This window comes from Polypterus senegalus, chromosome 1, assembly GCF_016835505.1.
Source record: "Polypterus senegalus isolate Bchr_013 chromosome 1, ASM1683550v1, whole genome shotgun sequence".
Classification (NCBI taxonomy): domain Eukaryota; kingdom Metazoa; phylum Chordata; class Cladistia; order Polypteriformes; family Polypteridae; genus Polypterus; species Polypterus senegalus.
The window spans coordinates 169,367,691-169,389,380 of NC_053154.1; the positions used below are offsets into that span (position 1 = coordinate 169,367,691).

Sequence of the window (21,690 nt, forward strand, 5' to 3'; positions counted from 1 at the left end):
TGTGAACACCTGGATTAGGTCTCTATGCATTCTCCTCTGCTTGAGACTAAACAGGTTTAATTATCTGAGACTGTCACAGTAAAACATGTCCTTAAGTTCTGGGATGAACCTGGTTGCTCTCCTCTGCATGGCTTCAAATGCTGTAGTGTCTTTCTTGTAACATGGTAAACAGAGGGTGTAAATACAAACAAAACTGAGTTAAAAAAGGAAAACATACTGTAATATCTCATTCTTTGTAAGCAAATGCAATTAAGTGAATCAAAAATATAGAGCTGAACCAATTCCTAAACACTAAAGTTGTTCCAGGAAAAATGTTGTTTCTAAATTTCATATATAGCCCTTTTCTCACTACTCAAAGCACTTTACATAGACACAGAGAAACCTCTTTAACCCCCAGCAATGTATAGATGATACAACGGCAGCCATTATTGAGATAGTATGCTCACAACACATTAGCTAATTAGGTGATGAAAGGTGAGAAAGAGAGAGACAATAAGGGACGAGGGCCAGAATGACTAGGCCACGATGGGCAATTTAGCCAGGACATTGGGATAAACTCTATCCTTTTTTGAAGAATACCCAGAGATCTTTAATGACCACAGAGAGTCAGGACCTCTGTTTTATGTCTCATTCGAAGGATGGTGCCGTATTTACAGCACAGTGTCCCCATCACTGCACTGGAGCATTGGGATTACCTACAGGGTAAGTAAGTGCCTTCTGTTGGTCTCACCAACACCTCTCCAGCAGCAATCGTGGCTTTCCTTTGGTGGTCTCTCATCCAAGTACTGGCTTGGCTAAAACATGCTTAGCTTCAAGTGGATAACCTGTTCTGAAGTGCAGGCAGTATGCTTAAAAATACACTGAGAAGCATCATGCAAGATATATATTTCATGCATTCATACGTTGATAGATATAAACAGAACATAAGTCAAAGTTCCAGCTGTCCTGGGTCAGCTGCATTCAGCAAAGGATTATTCCATTGCCAAACACTGACAATATAATTTAGATAGAAGGTGTCTGAAAATGAGTCCAGTCCAGTCCAGTCAAGTCAAGCCCAAGACGCATTAAGTGTCATTTAAGCATACCAGGAAAAGAAACAAAATGGAAAAGAGTTAAGTTATGTTAAAAATTAAAAAAGACTATTACTATAATTAATTAAAATCCAATATAGGAGAATAATCTAAAAAAAACCTCAGCAGGAGCATCAGTAGCTAGGGCATATTTTGTTAAAATAAGACATCCTTATCCTTGATTTAAATGAGAAATACAGTTAACAGCCAGGATTTTTAATTAAGAAACAATCTGTAATTAAAATCTGCAGCTTGAAACACTCAAAAGTAGCAGGGTTTTTCACCCAAAAGTTAAGTTGTGATGTCAGGAGCACTCAAAAATATCAACATCTGAGTTACCTTTCCATTCTTTGGTTATTTTAATCCGAGCACTTCCATTTAATCAGGATATAACTATCAATTGCCTGCTCATCCTTGTTGGGCAGCTTCCTGTTTTTCAAGAATAGTAGAAGTTTCTTTTTTTATTTGTTTTTGTTACTTAAACTTAATTTTTTTGTTTCCTCTGTAATAACTAAAGACCAGGATGAGAAAAGATGATTGGAATTCTCTCTGGCAATGTTAAATTGTATGTGGTTGTGTCATTTCACTCTACAAACAACACTAGTTGGATGTTCTTTGATAGTTATGCCTTGATATCAATGGAGAAAGAACCTTTGTAGCCCTACTTTAGTTGCCTATGCAATTCATTTTATCAATTTGCTTAGCTTTGACTAATACATAGACAAAGGAACACTACTGGAGTCTCTGTTTTTATAGCATATGCATTACAAAGGTGTACTGAATATATAACTTATGAGAACAACCTCACCACACCACTCTGAATACCTACAGTGACATTGCTATTCCTCTCTCGAAAATTATGCTACAAAGTGCTCTGTGGTACTGTTATAATAAAAAGAAAGAGAGTAGCAGGCTATCAGTCATTCTTGAACATTTTTAGTCAAGCCAAGTTGGGGAGCATGCACTGGTATAGTGCGTTGCCACACCCACTAAACGACGAAAACAACTCGGGATCCCGGTTTGCAACCCCCCCAGGCAGACACGCAGTCCAATCCCACCCTCCAGAAATGACCCTCTGTCTGCTGCAACCAGGTGTTACGTGGGCGACCCCTTGGCCTGGTTCAGCCACTCGGGTCCCCAACAATGAGGATCTTATGAGCCGAATCACCCTCTGGGAAACACGCCACATGGCCGTAGTGCCGTAACTGACGCTCCCTCACAATGTGCCTCATTCGAGACTTCATGAGCAACCACTCATTCGACACAAAGTCAAACCAATGATACCCAAGGATTTTTCGGAGAGACACAGTACCAAAGGAGTTCAGTCTTCGTCTCAGGTCACTGTCCATATCTTGCAACCATATAGCAAGACAGAAAGCACCAGGACTGTAAAGACTTGGACCTTTGTCTTTTTGCATAGATATGGGGAGCACCACACATCCCTTTCCAGCGACCTTATGACCCCCCATGTCCTCTCAATCCATCTACTGACTTCATAGGAAGAGTCACCAAAGACATGAATGTCACTGCCAAGGTAAGTAAACCTCTCCACAAGGTCGACACTCTCTCTGCAAACAGACACACTGCTGATGGCTGTGCCTAAGAGGTCATTAAAGGCCTGGATCTTGGTTTTTATCCAGGACACTCAGACTCCTCGCTCAGTTTCTTGAGCGCCCCTATTAGAGCCTCTATTGACTCCATGAAGATCACAGCATCATCAGCAAATTCGTGAATCTTTCTTCACCAACTGATGTCCCACAGCCGCTGGACCCCACGACCTTGCCCAACACCCAGTCTATACAAGCATTGAACAGAGTAGGAGCAATTTTTAGTGAGATGCGAGTAATATAAAGATGAACCACAAATGAAAACCCATTTTTCATTGCAAGAAAATTTTAAGCACTAAATAGCAATCCTCAACAACTACAGCTACCCTTTCCATATCTCTGTTAGTACAAAATCAGTTTGGAGGTGTTGAGTAAATTGACCAATGTTCTTAACAACTTCTTCAGAATTAACATTTTTACACAGATGAGGCAAAGTATATTTAGCCACTTGAATAAATCTTATACTGAGTCATTTAAGAAATTGTATTCCTTTAATGCACAGAAGTTTTTTGTTTTTTTTTTAAAAAAAAGGTCACTATGCCTCATTTTTTTTTTTTTTTTAAAAAGGGCACTATGTGTCATTAAGTATCTTACCTTTAATATCTTACATGTGTTTATTTTTTCAGTGTCTTGCTAATCGTGTACTTTTGTAATTTAAAGTGGACAGCACCTTCTTAAACTACAAGAAAGGAGACCTCATTGTGGTGCTGAAGGATGAAAATTTTGCCTCTGACCGTGGCTGGATTAAAGGTCAGAATGAGCGCACTGGTCAGTCTGGAGCTGTCGCCTATGATGCCATCTTCATCCTTCCTACTCTAACTCGGCCCTCAAATGAAGTTCTGGTATGTTACCTGCTTATGGCTGGCAGTCTACATTTTCATTGTTATTTTAGGTTTTTCCCCAGAGAGAAAATGCCAAGGAGCTTTCAATAAGCTAGACACTTAAAGATACTTTGCACCATTTCTTTAGTTGTCTGTGCACTTAATTTCAATAATGTGATTAACTTTGTTATATAGACAGGAGAAAACTGTGACACAAAGCTACTCATAAAATAAGAAGACAGAAGGTCAATCAAGTGTGATTATTCTTTCTTTTTTTAATGAAGATTTTCAGCTCCTTTTACTTTTTGGGTCAACAAAATAACTTGAAGTCTATTGAGGTTTAATCCTAAATCCTGTGCCAGTCCAATTAAATCTTGTCTGAGTTATTAACTTGAGTTATAAGAAGAATATTAAGCTTATGTCTGACATACTCTATATACCTACATAGTAATGTATAAATAAAAATTGAGAGAAGAAGCTAAGATGTCTGAAAACATGATATCGCCATTTATGGAAAACAGAAGGTTTTTTAGTTGACTAAAGACATTGTATTACTTCTTTAAACTTGTGCTTGAAGTCTATGAAAGAAAAATAAGGCAACAACTGCCAAGAGGTATTATTAATTTATGAAGAAGCCTTTCCCAGTTAAACTGATGTAATCTAAAGGCCTATGTCAGGGCATTTTAGAGTGTGCTGCATAACCTGTGTGGCAAATCAGATGGTTCCTCATGCTCTCATCAATAGTATTCCTAAGACTGAACATATTATCCAAGTTACACTCAAAATTCACACTAATGTGTACTAACAATTTCTCTTGATAGTATTGGTGCAACATACAAGGACAACAAAAAATGCAAAAAATAAATATAAAAAGATAAAATATGATGTAGCATACAAGGGCAGTACCAAAAATAAAGAGATAAAACAGGATTACATCATGCAACTAGATAATTAGATTATATTATTGAGACTGGATGCCTGCTTCTCATGTAAGATAGGAACTGGACATCCATTCTCAGATTTCATCTCACTTTTCCTAATTCAAAGATGAAATGTCTCTTGGACTCTTTAGTGTGATTTGCATGCAAGTTGCTCATTCAATAATTGGGTATTCTCGAGTTTTAAATTGAACAAAGCAGTGTGTATACTAGATTTGTAAATGATCATAAGAAAGCTAGGAACTAAGTATTGAGCTTGCATTCCTTATGCATGAGACAATCAGTTTAGAAATGTTTTTATTAATTTATATAAAGTACAAGGAAATAAAGTCATTCACCATTTTTTCATAGTGGAAAAACCATCATTTTGAAATTCTTGCATAATAAAATTTCCTCAGACTTGAATGGGCTAGTAATGGACACACTGTGCTTTTGTTTTTGTCCCTATTCAGTTGTCAGTTCCTTTTGTGTTTGAGACATTTTACAAAAATGTGTTTTTTTTAATCATCATATATCAGTTTGCAGTGGAAATTATTTTATTGCTTTTTGGCACAAATGCATTTCCTCAGCTGGTCTGTATCCCAGGCAAATTTTACATCAACACATGTACAATATTGTGGTATAAAGGAATAAACAGGAGATGAATATGGGTGGCATGGAGGCAAATTTTACAGCCTTAAAGATCCAGGCACCGGAAATTAATTGAATCCTGACTCTGCCTTTGTAGAATTTGTCCGTACTCTCTAAATATGTACAAGTTTCCTCTAGTTACATTCACAAAGATGTTAAAAGACACACTTCAGATTGACTACATGAATATATCCTGAAAAGCATTACCATCTTATCCAGTATAGAATCCTACTTTTAATTTTATGCTGCAATAATAGTTTCTAACTGCTAAAAGCCCTGTAATAGAAAAACTGAGCAAAGAAAACTGGTGGTTAAATTGCTGAATTATTGATATATGTGTAGGAGCTGAAGGGAAACCTACCTCGTGTGGGGTTCAGAGTGACTGTTTGGATTCTCCTGCAAAGCCTCAAGTGACTTTTTTGCTTTGGTTATAATTTGCTGACCCAGGGAACAAATTATTATGTTCTGTGCAATATTTGTATGACTAATATTTTTAATTGCCATCTATGATTGTGACAATTGATGAAAGTGTAGGAAATAGAATTTAATATATTGATAAGTAATACTGGTACATCATTATGTCTAAGTAATACTCTCTATTCCAGGCGAGCCTGTCCTTTCTGTCACTTTTACTTGTTCTTAAATTCAGGATAAACTTCCTTCTGAGTTTTAAATTTCCTCTAATGACTAAAGTTTAATTAGCTGTGCTGTGTTTTCAATTTGCTTGTATGTGTGTGACAATTTTGGGATTTTGTGATGGGTTGGTATTCATTTCTCATTCTTGTTTCATACCTTTTCACCCACCCAGTGATGCAAACTGCCATAAGGCAAGTAAAAACAACAGGGGATTGATTAATAACATTATAATGAGTATGCATCTTACAATATAATATATTTTATCCATTATGACATCCATTCGACTAAAATATCCTTCACTGAAAAGTAAAGTTTATCTCGAACGCAGTGTGCTGAAAGCTTGAGTTAAACCACTTTGAAGATTCTTTATTAAATTTACTTTGACAGAGTTCTTTTAATAAACTATGCATCTGCCTCCATGTGTTCCTTCAGTTTTGAAGTTTGTAGTGTTTTTCATCAAAAATTTCTTTGAATAACAAAAGAATGGGAGTGGAGAGGCGTTTCAAGAACACCCAAGGAAGGAATTTAATTCGGAACAATTTTTAACTCTTTGATTAAGGAAGAGTGTATTATATGCAGAAGTAGTTTTAAAAACTGACAGTTGCAGTTAAATAGTTGTACTACTTTTCTAAGTGTATAAGCCTGAAAATGTAAATGTTTTAAGTAAATTTCTGTATTTGTTTATTTGACAGACTTTGCTGTCACTGACTCCGGAACAGAGGAAGAGCATAGTGCAGAGCACACAAAAGGATGTGGTCACTTCAGAGCCAAGAGTTGCACCCTATTCTCTAAAAGAGTTCTCCTATGAGCATTTCAGGTAGTCAGACAGATTTGGCATCATACCATTTTGTGATTCAGAAGCTAGGTCCTGTATTTTTAAAATGTCTGTTACAGGTTAAGACTCTTCCCAACATATCAAGTATTCTGTGTTTTTAAATATCTAGCTTGTCTTGTGGTGCATTTTTAACTAATTTTGTTCAGCTTCCACCTACACATGATCATGAATTTCACCCCCCCCCCTTTTTTTTTCCAGATCAAATGCTAAAGACAATCTAAACAAAGCACTTCTCAACAAGGGGATTACAAAAGAAAGGCTGTGGGTGAGCTCAAGGGAGCCCATCAAACAGCCACTCCTGAAAAAACTAGTTGGAGATGCAGAATTAAGTCATCAGGCCTGCCTCACTTTTATTGATATCCTTTATGAAAAATCTGATAAAGTACATCATCTAAATGGTTCTTTCAACCCTCAGCCAACATATTTTTTTATTCCTTAGAAATATGTATGTATATATGTTTCAAGGCTTTTATCACAGAATTCACTATAATGAACTGTTAGAGGTTGGCTTGATGATGTAGGGCATACCATATACAGTATGCTTACACACACTTAATGTGACAAAAATTACAAAACATGGTTGGTTGGTGCAATAGTTAGTATTTAGGTCACATGCAGTATTTAGGAAAACTAAGTTTCATTCTTAGGTTTTAATCTTTTTTTCCAGTTAGGAATTGTTTTAATGTTAGTTTAATTTACAACTGTGAGTTGGCTCAGCATGAATGAGAAGTGTGTGTGTGTGTGTTTGCGCGCGTGGGTGTGTGTGTGTTGGGTGCTTAGTGTGTGTGTGTGTGTGTGTGTGTGTGTGTGTGTGTGTGTGTGTGTTTGTGAACTACCACTGGCCAACATCCTTTCTGTGATTCATTCTTCCCTTATCCCAGTGTTACTGGGGTGAACTGTGGTGGTATACAATTTTACAATTGGATTAACTTCATTCTGTGAAGACGTGGATGGATGACAATGTGTATGGAGGATTCATTTTTTCCTGGAAAAAGTCCTGAAAATGAGGATTAAATGCAATACTTGAGCCCATTGCAATTATTGCTACTATTATGGTAAAGTAAGAGGTTGACCATCATGTGCAAAGCAATACCCCTTAAAGCCATGCAAGACCACAGTGATTTATTAAATTGATTTTTTAAATTTTATGTGTTTTGGTTACAGTCAGTTTCATAAGTATTTGGACAGTGACACAATTTTCATAATTTTGGCTCTGTAAGCCAACATAATGGATATGAAATAAAGCAATCATTTTGTGATCGAAGTGTAGACTTTCAGCTTTAATTTAAGGAGTTTACCAAAAACATCGCTTGAGCCATTCAGATATTTTTATATACGGTCTCCCTATTTTCCAGGGCTCAAAAGTACTTGGACAAACTAACATAATCATAAATATAATGATCATTTTCAGGATTTGGTTGAAAATTCCTTATAGTCAATGACTGCCTGAAGTCTGGTACCCATGGCCATCTCCAAGTGCTGGGATTCCACCCTTGTGATACTTTTGCCAGGCCTTTAATGCAGATGTCTTCAGTTGCTGTTTGTCCATTGGACTTTCTTCCATCAGTTTTGGCTTCAGCAACTGAAATGCATGTCCAATTGGTTTGAGGTCAGTTGACTGACTGGGTCTTTGAAATATCTTCCACTACTATGAGTTGAAAAGCACTTGATTTGCTTTCGCAGAATGTTTTGGCTCATTGTCCATCTGTACTGTGAAGCATTGTTCTATCGGTTTTGCAGCATTTGGCTGAATCTGAGTAGATAGTATAGCTCTATACACTTCAGAATTCATCCTGCTACATCTGCCAGAAGTCATATCATCAATGAACACCAGTGACTGACGTTCATTCGCAGCCATGCATACCCATGGCATAAAACTGCCTCTACCATGTTAGATGATGTGGTATTCATTGACTCATGAGCCATTTCTTCTCTTCTCCATACTCTTCTCTTTCCATCATTCTGATATATATTGATCTTAGTTACCTTTGCCCAAAGAAGATTGTTCCAAAACTGGACAGGTTTTTAAAAATGTTTTTGACAAAATCTAATCTGTCCTTATTATGCTTGAGATTTACCAGTGGTTTGCACTTTGTGATAATTTACTTTCATGACATTTTCTCCTAATTGTAGACTTTGGCAATGACAGATCTTCCTCCCTGAGAGTGTTCTTGGTTTGGCTAAATGTTGTGAAGGGGTTTCCTTCACCGAGGACAGAATTCTGCAAGCATCCAGCACAGCTGCATTCCACAGTTGTGCAGGCCTTCTGGAGTTGCTGAGGTCACCAGTGTGTTCCTCCTTTATAAGAGTGTACCAAATGGTTGATTTGACCACTCCTCGTGTTTCTGCCATTTCTCTAAAGGGTTTGTTTTGTTTTCTCAGCCTAATGATTGGCTGTTTTCACTTGCTTGGATCACTCTTTGAAACTAATATTGAGAGTTCACATTGACAGCTTCTAAATGCAAATTCCACAATTCCAGACCTTTTACCTGCTTAATAGTTAATGAAATAATGAGGGAACTGGTCCCGCCTGTCTATGGAACAGCTTGTCAGTCAAATGTCCAAATACGTTTTGAACCCCTGCAAATGGAGGGCTATGCAGAAAAATGGTTGTTGTTCGCCAACAGCTCACAAGATATTTTTGGTAAACCCCTTAAATTAAAGCTGAAAGTCTACACTTCTTTCATGTAATAAATGCTTTATTTCAAATCCATTGTGGTGGCGTACAGAGCCATAATTCTGAAAATTGTGTCACCATCCAACTACTTATAGACCTGCCTGTATTTAACAACTTTGGTATAAATTCTCTAACATCTTATCTCAGGTTAAGCAAGTCTGTATACATAGCTGAAAGGTTTAGCAAGGCGGGTAAAATGGACCCAGATCTCTTTTGTGCCTATGAGTATGCATTCATGAGTTTTACTTTGGGATTAACATATCAACTATTACAGATATTTTATGGTCAGATACAAAACAATGGTGGAATCTAGTCAGGGTGTTAAAGTAGCTATGTGTATTTTTCTCTCTTTGCTGTTCAGCTTTCCTTAAATATATTAGCACCGATCCTGAAATATATGGGGGATTATCCAACTAAGCAGGTCCGGTCCCCAATGGAATTGACAGATCAAATATTTGAACCAGCCATGCAGGCAGAAGCCCTAAGGGATGAAGTCTACTGCCAAATAATGAAACAGTTGACCTCAAACCACAACAGGTCTGTCATACATTGTAATTTTTTAACCATGTCACTTTCCTATTCCTGTCTCTTTCGAACAAGAATGCAGAAAAATTAAAATTGTTTTTTTTTTTTATAATATGCTTTGTATTAAATCACACAGCAAAACCACCTCTATTTGGTCTGGAGTCACAGAGGAACTTTGTTATTATATTAATTTTTGAAACACCCCAGGATGGAATAGTTCTTCAAACTAGGCCATGCAGTAGTATGCACACTCAAACTAGTAACCCATATTTGCAATGAAAGAATTAAAATAAATCCTAAAACACAATATTCTGATTCTGCAAAGTGACAATAAACAACATGCATGCATGCATGAACACACATGATAGTAGCATTTGACACAACATCAAAGGACTCTCAAAAAGGTATTACCTCCAAGACATTAAACTGTTAGCTCACATATTGTCATTTCAGTTGTATGATATGCATTTTACGGTTTCTCAAGTTAATTTTGAAATATGTTAAAGTAAGTTTCCATCCATTTCGGGACTTCTCAAATGCATTTCTAGATAACTTAAAATAACTTTCCCAGCATTTTGTAGTATATCAGATTAATTTTGATGAATTGATATATTTTAAAATAATTTTTTGTGCATTTTAAAATACTGTGTCTAGAATGCCTTTTGAAATATCTCAATATGAATTCTAGTAAAATTCTCCTATGTTTTCAATAGGACTATTTTAAGATATATTGCAAAGTCTCTGAGATATCTCAAATTACAAGAAAAGAAATTTTAAGGTATTTCAAAATGTGATTTAAATATCTCAAAATGTGTTTTTTTACATGTCTCAAAGTAGTTATATTAAGATATCTTAAAATAAATTTTAGATATCAAAATGCACAGAAAGTTATTTTAACATATCTAGAACCACTTTTCAGCTATCTCAAAAATAACAACAGCAACATTTATTTCTATACCATATTTTTAAACAAAATGTTGAATTTCCCAACATGTTATAGTATAATAGAGTAAAATGCATGTAAAATATCTTACACATTGAATCATAATATTTCATATCTTAAAATGTTTTTCAAAATATCATAAACATACTGTTAAAAAAACAAGCATTTGATACAATATTAATATTATTTTGAGATATCTAAAATACAGTTACAGTTATCTCAAAATTACTTCCTTGTTATATTAAGTTTTAAAGAAAGTGATTTTTTTTAATATCTCAAAGTCAATTTCATTTATCTTAAAATGCATCTGAGGCACAGCAAAATATAATGTAGATATCTTAAAATACAGAAGAATATTTTTTAAAATAACTTGTAATGAGTTTTAAATATATGTTAAGATATCTTAACATTTTGTCATATATGTAAATGTTAATTTGGCTTTATTATTTATTCAATGGATAATCACCCTAAAACACATTTCTTTTCATCTGTCTTCAAAAATATAAAAGCCTATAGACATAGAAACTCTTTTTTTCCTCAGGTCTAAAGACTTTTTAACTCCATCAATTAATAATAAATTGTTGATAGCTTTAATTTCTTTATGTGTGCTATTGATGTAAAAATGACAATGTAATTTGATTGTATATTTTACCATGTATGTGAGGTACAGTAACAGAGAAGTATGCATTTGATCAGTAAGCTGTGATAATGCCGATAACCTTTGACATCAATGCAACATCAATGTATTGATTCTGCAAAAGTAAAAAATGTATTTATGTTACATGATTTGTAAAATAATTCACCATGCATGATGCCCTGATTAGTAAGCATAATAGACTTACCTTAAAATTTAAATTTTCATTTGTCTAGGCATGCTTGACAAATTGCTGTTGCTCTGTACTCTTTTCACATGATAATAATGACCTTATAAACTTTGCCAGTGATTAAACAATACCAATTTTGCTGTGTGTTTGAAAGCATCATCTATATATATATATATACATATACATACAGTAAACTGATGCTCCTTGAATGATTATTATGAACAGAAATGCTTTCCTTTATATTAGACTGCATGTTTTACCTTCACTATATTTACAGGTACAGCCTTGAGTCTGGCTGGCAGCTGATGTGGCTCTGCTGTGGCCTGTTCCCTCCAAGCTCTGTTCTGCTGAAACCTACTCAGCGCTTTCTAGAGTCTCGCCGAAGAGAGCCCTTGGCCAATGACTGCCTCCAGCGTATACAGATGGTGCTCAGGTAAGAGCAGTGTGAGATGCATATACAATCATAGTCCTACAGGCAAGAATCAGTTGGGAAACAGTTTTTGTTTGAAATTATGAAATTTCAGAGTCTGAAATCTAAATTGGGATTTTGTAGGAGCAATGCATCTTAAGAAAATATACTTAATTTCAATTTAGTGTGAATCTTGCTTAATCAGTGTTATGATGATTGTACTATCCTGGAGAATTTGGGCATAAGAAAGGAAACCATCCTGGGTAGGATGCTAGTTCTGCATAACTTACCAATTCCAAATAAATGTGAAGTGTAAAAATAATTCATAATGAAAGTCTCTGTCTTATAGCATAGTTGAAACAAACTGTGTTACTACACCCTCTGAAGTACTACTTGGACAATTTTCCACTGATAATGGCAAGTAAACAGCAATTAACAAATGAAATAAGACAGAGCATTATTACCCTTAGAAGTGTGTAAAGAAATTAGAGAAACTGCAAAAAAAAAATATATATATATATATATATATATATATATATATATATATACTATATATATATATATATATATATATATATATATATATATATATATATATATATATATATATATATCAAAGTGTCAGTGAGTATGGTGTCCTACACAATCCAAACACACACAATGATAGGAAAAGATTTGGCAGACCCAAAGTCACTGCCTATTCAGAAGACAAATTTCTGAAGAACACCAGCTTGAGTGTTAGGTGCAAAACAGCACTATCTATCTATCCATCCATCCCGCTATATCCTAACTACAGGGTCACAGGGGTCTGCTGGAGCCAATCCCAGCCAACACAAGGCGCGAGACAGGAAACAAACCCCAGGCAGTGTGCCAGCCCATGTCAGGTTTTACAGTATATTTTTCATATATAATGACAACTGACACTTTTTAAAATAATTTTTTAAATATAATTTAATTCCCATGCAGTTCTACATGCTCCCTCTTGCATTTAAACTGTCAAGTAATTACTTTTTTTTTTTTTGCTTTTAACAGAAGCGCCTGCCATCATAGTCCATTGAGTCCATAAAGTCTGTTGGGTAATGGGTTGAATTGACAAAATTTACAAAAATAGTTACAATTTATACTCGTAAAATTTATAGAGAATGAGAGGAGATAAAAACACTTAAATGAATAGTAAGAAATGTAAAATTCAAATATATAATACCAGAAATACACGCTCAATTTTTTTAGTTTAATTCAATAAAAATTTTAGAAGTGTAGTTCACTTACAAACTCAGTGTGCTATGCACTACTTAAACAAAATTTAGTAAAACACAACAATACATACAGCAGAAACACAAAACTAAAATGTAAAGTGTTACACATAAACACTGTAATGTGTGCAAAGATATATATCTATATTCCTACATATTCTATAATTCCAGCTGTCAGTAGTTAGTTAGAAGAAGAAGAGGGATAATCAGAAAGATTTAGAAAGTATGCCAGGAAACAGCATTACAGATGCGATGTTTGCTCTGAGGGTGTTAATGGAGAGGTATAGAGAAGACAAAAAGGAGTTGCATTGTGTCTTTGTGGCCTTAGAGAAAGCATATGACAGGGTGCCTAGAGAGGACATGTGATTATTGTCTGAGGAAGTCGGGAGTAGCAGAAAAGTATGTAAGAGTGGTACAGGATAAGTACGAGGGAAGTGTGACTATGATGAGGACTGCAGTAGGAGTGACGGATGTGTTCAAGTTGGAGGTGGGATCGGCACTGAGCCCTTTCTTATTTGCAATGGTGATGGAAATATTGACAGATAAGATTAGACAGGAGTCCCCAAGGTGTATCATGTTTGCAGATGACATTGTGATCTGTAACAAAAGTAGGGAGCAGGTTGAGGAGACCCTGGAGAGGTGGAGATATGCTCTAGAGGGGAGAGGAGTGAAGGTCAATAGGACCAAGACGGAATACGTGTGTCAATGAGAGGGAGGTTGGAGGAATGGTGAAGATGCAGGGAGTAAAGTTGGCAAAGATGGATGAGTTTAAATACTTGGGATCAACAGTACAGCGTAACGGGGAGTGTGAAGAGAGGTAAAGAAGAGTGTGGGTAGGGTGGGATGGGTAGAGAAGAGTGTCAGGAGTTATTTGTGACAGACGGGTACCAGCAAGAATGAAAAGGAAGCTATACAGGATGGTAGTGACAACCAGCCATGTTGTATGGTTTGGAGATGGTGGCAGTAATGAAAAGTCAGGAGTCAAAGCTGGAAGTAGCAGAGTTAAAGATGTTAAGATTTGCATTGGGTGCGACGAGGATGGACAAGGTTAGAAATGAGTTTGGAGACAAAGCCAGAGAGGCAAGATTGCGTTGGTTTGGACATGTGCAAAGTAGAGATGCAAGGTATATTGGGAGAAGGATGTTAAAGATAGAGCTGCCAGGCAAGAGGAAACAAAATATTAAACTATTTACTTTTATTATTCTAAAGTTTACAGCCAAAATATGTTGTTTTTTTTTTTTTTAACATTATATGATTTTTCTTGTCGGGGTTGTGTGTTTCAGATGGCTGCAATTATTTGGAACATTTTGTTACAGCCTATATAGTTTCAAAAATCCACTACAAGCATCAAAATAAACCTTACCATTTACACATGTTTATCCAGGTATACATCATATCAATGCTGTTTCTTAATCACAAGTTCAGAAATTTTTACAAATATTAAAATGTTTTCAGACACTTAGAGTGTACAGAGGCACTGTTTAATATGAATGGTGATAAAATATATGCAACAGATGTATTTGCCAAAGTAAAAATGGCAATCTTTCAAAAAGAAGCATCTAACATTTACATATTCATATTTTGTGGGGAGTTTGGTTTTATCTCTGTCACTAATAGAAAGAGTTTTGAAGAAAAGCAGAAAAAAATAAAATAGAGAAAAACAATAAAAGAAGATCATTAACAGAAATCTTGACAACCTTTAAGAAAAATCTGGATGAGATATTGAGACAGCTTAGCTATTAGCTAAACACGCAGGCTTGATGGACTAATGGTCTCCTGTTGCTTGTCAAATTTCTTATGCTTCTTATCAATTTCTGTGAATCCATATTAGTGACCATAAGGAATGACTGATATAAAGAACATGCCTTTCAAAATGGCAGAGGTTGAATATTCTAAACCAGAAACAGAAACCTCAAGACTATCAAGAGTCTAGAATCATAGCCAAGAAAACATTTTAGCTGGGATCATGAAATTTTTATTTCAAATTTTAATTTGGTCACAGCAGAGAGATGCAGTATTTTTTTTAAGCATCAACAGTAAGTTAATGCAATGTCTTGCTCATAAAATAACAATGTATCCAGCATGTCACTAAAACGTCACCCTCTCAAGGAACCCTATGTGGGTCATCGTCATCAAACATCTACAGAGTGGTAAAAGGGAAATGCCTCATATGATCAATAATTAAAAGTACATCAAGTTTAACCTAAGGCTAAAAAAAACCCTGCAAAGTTCACAAAAGGTGAATCTTGCAAATTCAGATGAACAAGCAGTCTGTTTATATCATATGTGAAAGTGAAGATCTGTGATATGGTTTGCATATATTGTAGCTAGAAAATGAATCACATCTTAAAATAGTTTTTTATTCCTAAGCTTTCAACAACATACCAGGTATCATCACCAGAGGAAAATGATTAGACATACTGTACAGGAATCAAAGGCAATATATAGCAAATTAGGGGGTGGGGGAGTGGATCAATAAGGTGGGGTTTGGAGGGTGTTGTTCTCTGGCACTGTTAGTCCAGAATTTAACTTACACCATGTCGCAGTTAAATGTGTGTTTGCTTGAACTTGTATGTGCGTATATCGGAGATTATAGGTCCTTCCGTCTGACAGCATTGCCATATTTTTGTATGCATGTTGAAAACGTTTTAGATACTTGTCCCTCATATACAGCTCTACAAGCACGGGATGGCATACTGCATACTGCGTTCAGTGTCTCTGTTGCAGATTTCTTGCTTTTGGCTTTAAAAAGAACTGCCGTAGAGTGTTAGCAGGTGTATGCGCTATTTTGATGCCTGATTTGGGGAGGCCGTGCGCTGTATCAAGTTAGAGTCGTTTGTTTGCTGAGGTTTGTGGTGTCTCTTATGTAAGCATTATTTGATAAACATCATCAGATAGCCATTTGATGTGAACAGGTGGAAAAGATAATGCCTTTTGTTCTTTTTAGTATTCTTTGTATTACAATGGGTGTAAATCCTTCTGAAGAGAATCCTAACACAACTCTGTATATGCAAAGAAAAAATGTATTTTATTGTCTGCATTACATTCCTTGTGATAAACACTCTTAATTAAGCCAGTGTCAGTACCTCTTCCAATGGAGATTTCCAGGAAATTAATGCGTCAGTTCTTTCATTTCTTTTACCATAGTAAACTGAATTGCATGGAATACTGAGTTGATGTTGCTGTGTAATTCATTCAGCTGGTCACTTTTTAATAGGACAAATCAGTCATCGATGTAGTGAATCTAAACTTTAAGGGTGAACTGAGTTAGAGCTACACTTTCAAATCGCTGCATAACCAGTTCCACTAAGAGTCTTGATAACAACGATCCCATTAGCATGCCGTCTTTCAGTCTATATTATTTTTCATTAAAATGGAAGTGAGTTTTCTGGCAAAGTAATATTAAATGCATTATATCCTTCATGGTAAGCTTTGTTCATGCTGTTATGGTGGGGTCATTGTTTAGTTTTGTCAGTAGTCTCTGTTAAGATACATGATTCATTTTCTCCATTTATGGATTACTAGCTACATATACATGTTTCCATATGTTCCTTATGTAATCCTATAACCTTTGACTGATCTGGACCAAATTTTGCATAGTTGTTTTCTAGGACCACACACATAAGACAGACTACTTTGTAACTCTAAGTTTTGACAGTGGGGGCCAAGTGTTTGTTTGGTTTTTTTTTTGCACACCAGTGCCACTCGCTTGCTCAGAGCAGGTGAAACATCTGAACAGGCTCACGACAGAGTACCAGACAAAATGACTACAGCTTCACATTACTTACCCTGACAACGCCATGTGTTCCTAATACAAGAAAGATTCTACAATCTAGTGGGACTCAATGACAACAAATTCTCAACTCATACTCAGAGAGACATTGATAAATAGGCATTCTGAATGATAGATGGAACAGCTAGTAATAACAATAGGGTCACCATTTAAAAAGCACGTAAGCTTTTGCTCTCTTTTCTTAACCAATTCTACAAATAAACACAGTCAGTGCTGGGTACTTTGGCTAGTTCTTCATAAATGCACATGATCCGACTCGGAGTTTGCTCAAAGAAGCACTTGGTTTTCTATTCTTTAACTTCAACAGCAATTATTTCACAATAGCCAAGTTGTTTTATGTCTAGAGTTGGTTAATTTTCTTTTAATTGATTGTCTTGTAGGATGGGACCCAGGAAGTTCCCACCTCACAAGGTGGAAGTGGATGGAATCCAACAGACAAGCACACAGATTTTTCACAAAGTGCATTTTCCAAATGACACTGAAGAGGTAATTTCAAATAGAAATGCAGTAACCCTGAATAAAAAACATGGAGAAAAGATTATAAGGAAGTCATGTTTCACTTACATTTTTTATCCACTCTCAAAATTTAAAGACCAAATGTGTCTCTCATGTTCTGCAGCTAATCAGGATGACAATGTTCAGTTATTTAGTTAGATTTAATTTAATTAATAAACCAGACAATTCAGTTTAGTAATGCTAATGGTCTTTCGTTGATTCAAATGTTATTTTTGTTTGTTATCGTGACCTTGATGTTGTCCTGTGTCTAAGTCACATTTGTTTTACACAATTTAAGTATATTCTTGTGGAACAGAGATAAAAACACTAGAAGCAGTTCTTCATAAATGGTGGGCTTACCAAAATTTCCTTGAAGATCTGACTTTATTTCATTTTTCAGAATTAAGATGTGTTCTAGTAATGTATTACACTTCTACAACAATGTCATACAGAGGCAGCTGAACATGATGTGACTTCAGCCATGTTGCATCATCTATGTGTTTTCTATAATGTGGTGACCTCAGGGTTGCTTTCAGTCCACTAGTAAGAAACAAGGATTGGTTGTGACAGGGATATAGTATAGAAAATATTCAGTTGGCAGAATCCCATACCACATTATCACTAAAACAAAATCTTCCCATTATCAAGCACCCTTTCATATAACTAGCATTAAATTTTTTTCTCTGTATTTCTACACCAGCGTTCACTTGAACTCAAATAATCTTATCTTTTTGAAGTTGAAATCTTAAATATTGTACATACTATACTGTATACTGTTCAATTAATCTCAGTTGCATCTCCACACTGAGTTCTTGAAAAGAGAATGGGGCTGTAAATGTACATTTTTTTGTGTTCAAGATTTTTGAAGTGGCTTCAAGCACCAGGATTCGTGACCTGTGCCAGACCATTGCAATGAAACTAAAACTAACGTCCGCTGAAGGATTCAGTCTGTTTTTAAAAACTCCAGACAAGGTGAGCCATTTATCTTCTAGAAATAATAAGCAGCCTATTGTTTGAAAATCACATACTGCTAAAATGTGATAACAGAATTTTCTTTCACTTCTCTAAAAGACTGAAGTAATAGAATTACTGGGAGGTACATTTACTGGCCTCCCCAAATAGTAGCATGTTATCTGGAAAACTGTGAATGGTGGAATAAGAATCTTCCAAGGGATAAACTTTTATATTAATAGTCTGCAATTGTATGCAAACTCATTTAATTGTGCTCTTTTACTCATTTATATGAGATTTAAGGAGATATGTAATATTCACCCTAGCATAACAAGTCACATTTACATGTTTTGCTGATGCTTTTATCCAATGTAACTTTACAACATTTATGATACCAATTGGTTACATTTCTTTTGGTTTTCCAATTGGAGCATAGGCAGGTCAAGTTGCTTGTTCATGGTCACCTAGGGCCTACATCATGGAACTCATCATCTTTTGTGATAGCAGTACTATATCTAAATTTAGCTGCATTTCTCTAATTATATTCCTCTTACCCTACTGAACAATATCTCAAAATGCTTCTATGCTGGGAGACACTACTTGAACTAATCTGATATCACTGCCATCTCTTTGTTTACTAGGTGCTCAGCTTGAATGAAGGAGACTTCTTCTTTGACAGTCTAAGGCAAATCATAGACTGGACCAAAAAGCTGAAAAAAGTCAAAGAAGGTCAGCCAAACAACTTCAAGTTATTCTTATTCTTCATCAATAAATTGGTGGATATGAACATCACATTCCTAAAAATGTTGTAAAATATACAAGACAACTAAAACTAAATCCTGCCCCTTGAAAGTAATTTTTATACAAACTCATCACTACATTTCCCATATTTAGAATATTTTTAATTTGGGTGGACAATTCTACGTTTAAATGAAACCTCGGTACCAGCTCTGGAACCCTGCATAATCCTGCCATAATGCTGTTGAAAAATATTCTGTTCTAATCAAGTTCAAGTGTATTGTCATGGGTACATAGCCCAATGTAATTCTTACTTTCTTACTAGTGACTAATGATGATACAATGCCAACAAAAGGCAAAAATGTAGTCTTAATTTGGTCCTTTCAGACTATGCCCCTACCAAATGCATTAGAGAGCAACTCACAGCTACAGTATAGGATCCCAACTTGCTTATCAGATGTCTTTCCTCCAAGCTCAGATTGAATGTGCTCCCACATAAGTACAATGCCTGCTATTCTCTTATATGTGTCTTTCAGCAGTCCAGATGAATGTGCCTTACACGGTGTACTTTATGCGAAAACTGTGGTTCAATGTGGCTCCTGGAAGGGACATTCAAGCAGACACCATCTTTCATTATCCACAGGTAACATTTACATTTGTAAAAAAACATGGACATTCTTAAGTCTTCTGGTCCTGATACATTCCTTGATCAGTTAACTATCAGTAGCATCAGACGGCTCTTTGTTCGTCTAGTCATGTGGTTACATTTAATTTCAGTACTAGTAATACATGGAAGAATTGATAGGAAAAGTGGCTGGAGGAGACTGCTTTACTGTGCTGTAACTACTATCTCAGTGATAAATGCCTGTTGGTCAACACAGCTTAATACCGTATCTACAAGGTGGACTATTTCATTTATGTTAGGTAGAATGCCCAGAGGGCCTGGAACCCCTGCAGATTTTTTTTTTTTCTCCAGCCATCTGGAGTTTTTTTTTTTTTTTTTTTTTTTTCTGTCCACCCTGGCCATCGGACCTTACTCCTTTTCTATGTTAACTAATGTTGTCTTATTTTAATTTCTTATTTTGTCTTTTATTTTTCTTTTCTTCATTATGTAAAGCACTTTGAGCTACTTTTTGTATGAAAATGTGCTATATAAATAAATGTTGTTGTTGTTGTAATACATGCATTGCAGAACTTGAAAATATCATATTCCAGCTGGTATTTAAGCTATCAAACTACCCAGCAGTGTGTACAAGACTGATAGGATGTGGGAAGGAGCTGCATACCTTTAATTTGCTTAGTTCTGCTGAAAACTTGTACACAGTGGGGTCTGGCTGGCTGGAGGCACATATAGGCCCAAGTTCTTCATGAGTATAGGAACACAATGGTAGTAACATTCACTTCCTTATTAAAGTGAAAATTGTGCACAAACCTGATCAGGTGGTGCAGGGAAGGGAGTCATTTAGCTTACTTTAATGACACTCTCAGTGAACAGCATGGTATCAAGGATGGTACAAGCATACACTCACTGGCCATTAGGTACACCTTGCTAGTACCGGGTTAGATCCCCTTTTGCTTTCAGAACTAACCCTAATTCTTCATGGCATAGATTCAACAAGGTGCTGGAAACATTCTGGACCATATTGACATGATAGCATCATATAGTTGTTGAAGATTTGTCGGCTACACTTCCATAATGCAAATCTCCCATTCCACCCCATCTCAAAGGTGCTCTGTTTGACTGAGATCTGCTGAATGTGAAGATCATTTGAGTACAAATAACTCACTTTCATATTCAAGAAACCAGTTTGAGTAGCCTTCAGAAGATGGGTACACTGCGATTATAAAGTGATGGAAATGGTCAGCAACAATACTCAAGTAGGCTGTGGCATTTAAAACAATGCTCAGCTGGTACTAAAGGGGCCCAAAGTGTGCCAAGAAAATATCCCCAACACCACTATACCACCACCACCACCAGCTTGATCTATTGATGAAAGGCAGGATGAATCTATGCTTTCATGTTGTCAACATCAAATTCTGACCCTACCATATGAATGTCCTAGCATAAATTGAGACTCAATTTGAGACTCATCGACCAGTCAATGTTTTTTCATTCTTTTATTGTCCAGTTTTGGTGAGCCAGTGCAAATTGTAGCCTCTGTGGCCTGTTTTTAGTTGACAGGACTGATACCTGGTGTGGTCTCTTGATGCTGTAGCACATCTGCTTCAAGGTTTGATGTGTTATATGGTTCATAGATTCTCTTCTGCATGCCTTGTTTGTAACGAGTGGTTATTGGACTTACTGTTGTCTTTCTATCTGCTGAAACCAGTCTGGCCATTCTCCTGTGACCTCTGGCATCAAAAAGGCATTTTTGCCCAGATTATTGACGCTAACTGGATGTTTTCAGTTTTATTGACATTCTTTGTAAACCCAAGATATGTTTCTGCATGGAAATACCAGTAGATCAGCAATTTCTGAAATACTCAGATCAGCTTATCTGGCTCCAACAACCATGCCACGTTCAAAGTCAGTTAAATCACCTTT

At 36.0% G+C, this 21,690-nt stretch overlaps 1 protein-coding gene across 1 annotated transcript in view; it reads left to right on the top strand.

Annotated features, from left to right (window-relative positions):
• Positions 1–21,690, top strand: part of LOC120535134 (unconventional myosin-VIIa) — a 131,769-nt gene that overhangs the window by 98,501 nt on the left and 11,578 nt on the right. Inside the window, exons 34-42 of the mRNA XM_039762746.1 lie at positions 3,338–3,519; positions 6,395–6,519; positions 6,736–6,893; positions 9,598–9,751; positions 11,784–11,939; positions 17,342–17,447; positions 18,315–18,428; positions 19,049–19,136; positions 19,682–19,788. Of these exons, the coding sequence (XP_039618680.1) occupies positions 3,338–3,519; positions 6,395–6,519; positions 6,736–6,893; positions 9,598–9,751; positions 11,784–11,939; positions 17,342–17,447; positions 18,315–18,428; positions 19,049–19,136; positions 19,682–19,788 (1,190 nt within the window). The remainder of the gene's footprint in view (positions 1–3,337; positions 3,520–6,394; positions 6,520–6,735; positions 6,894–9,597; positions 9,752–11,783; positions 11,940–17,341; positions 17,448–18,314; positions 18,429–19,048; positions 19,137–19,681; positions 19,789–21,690) is intronic.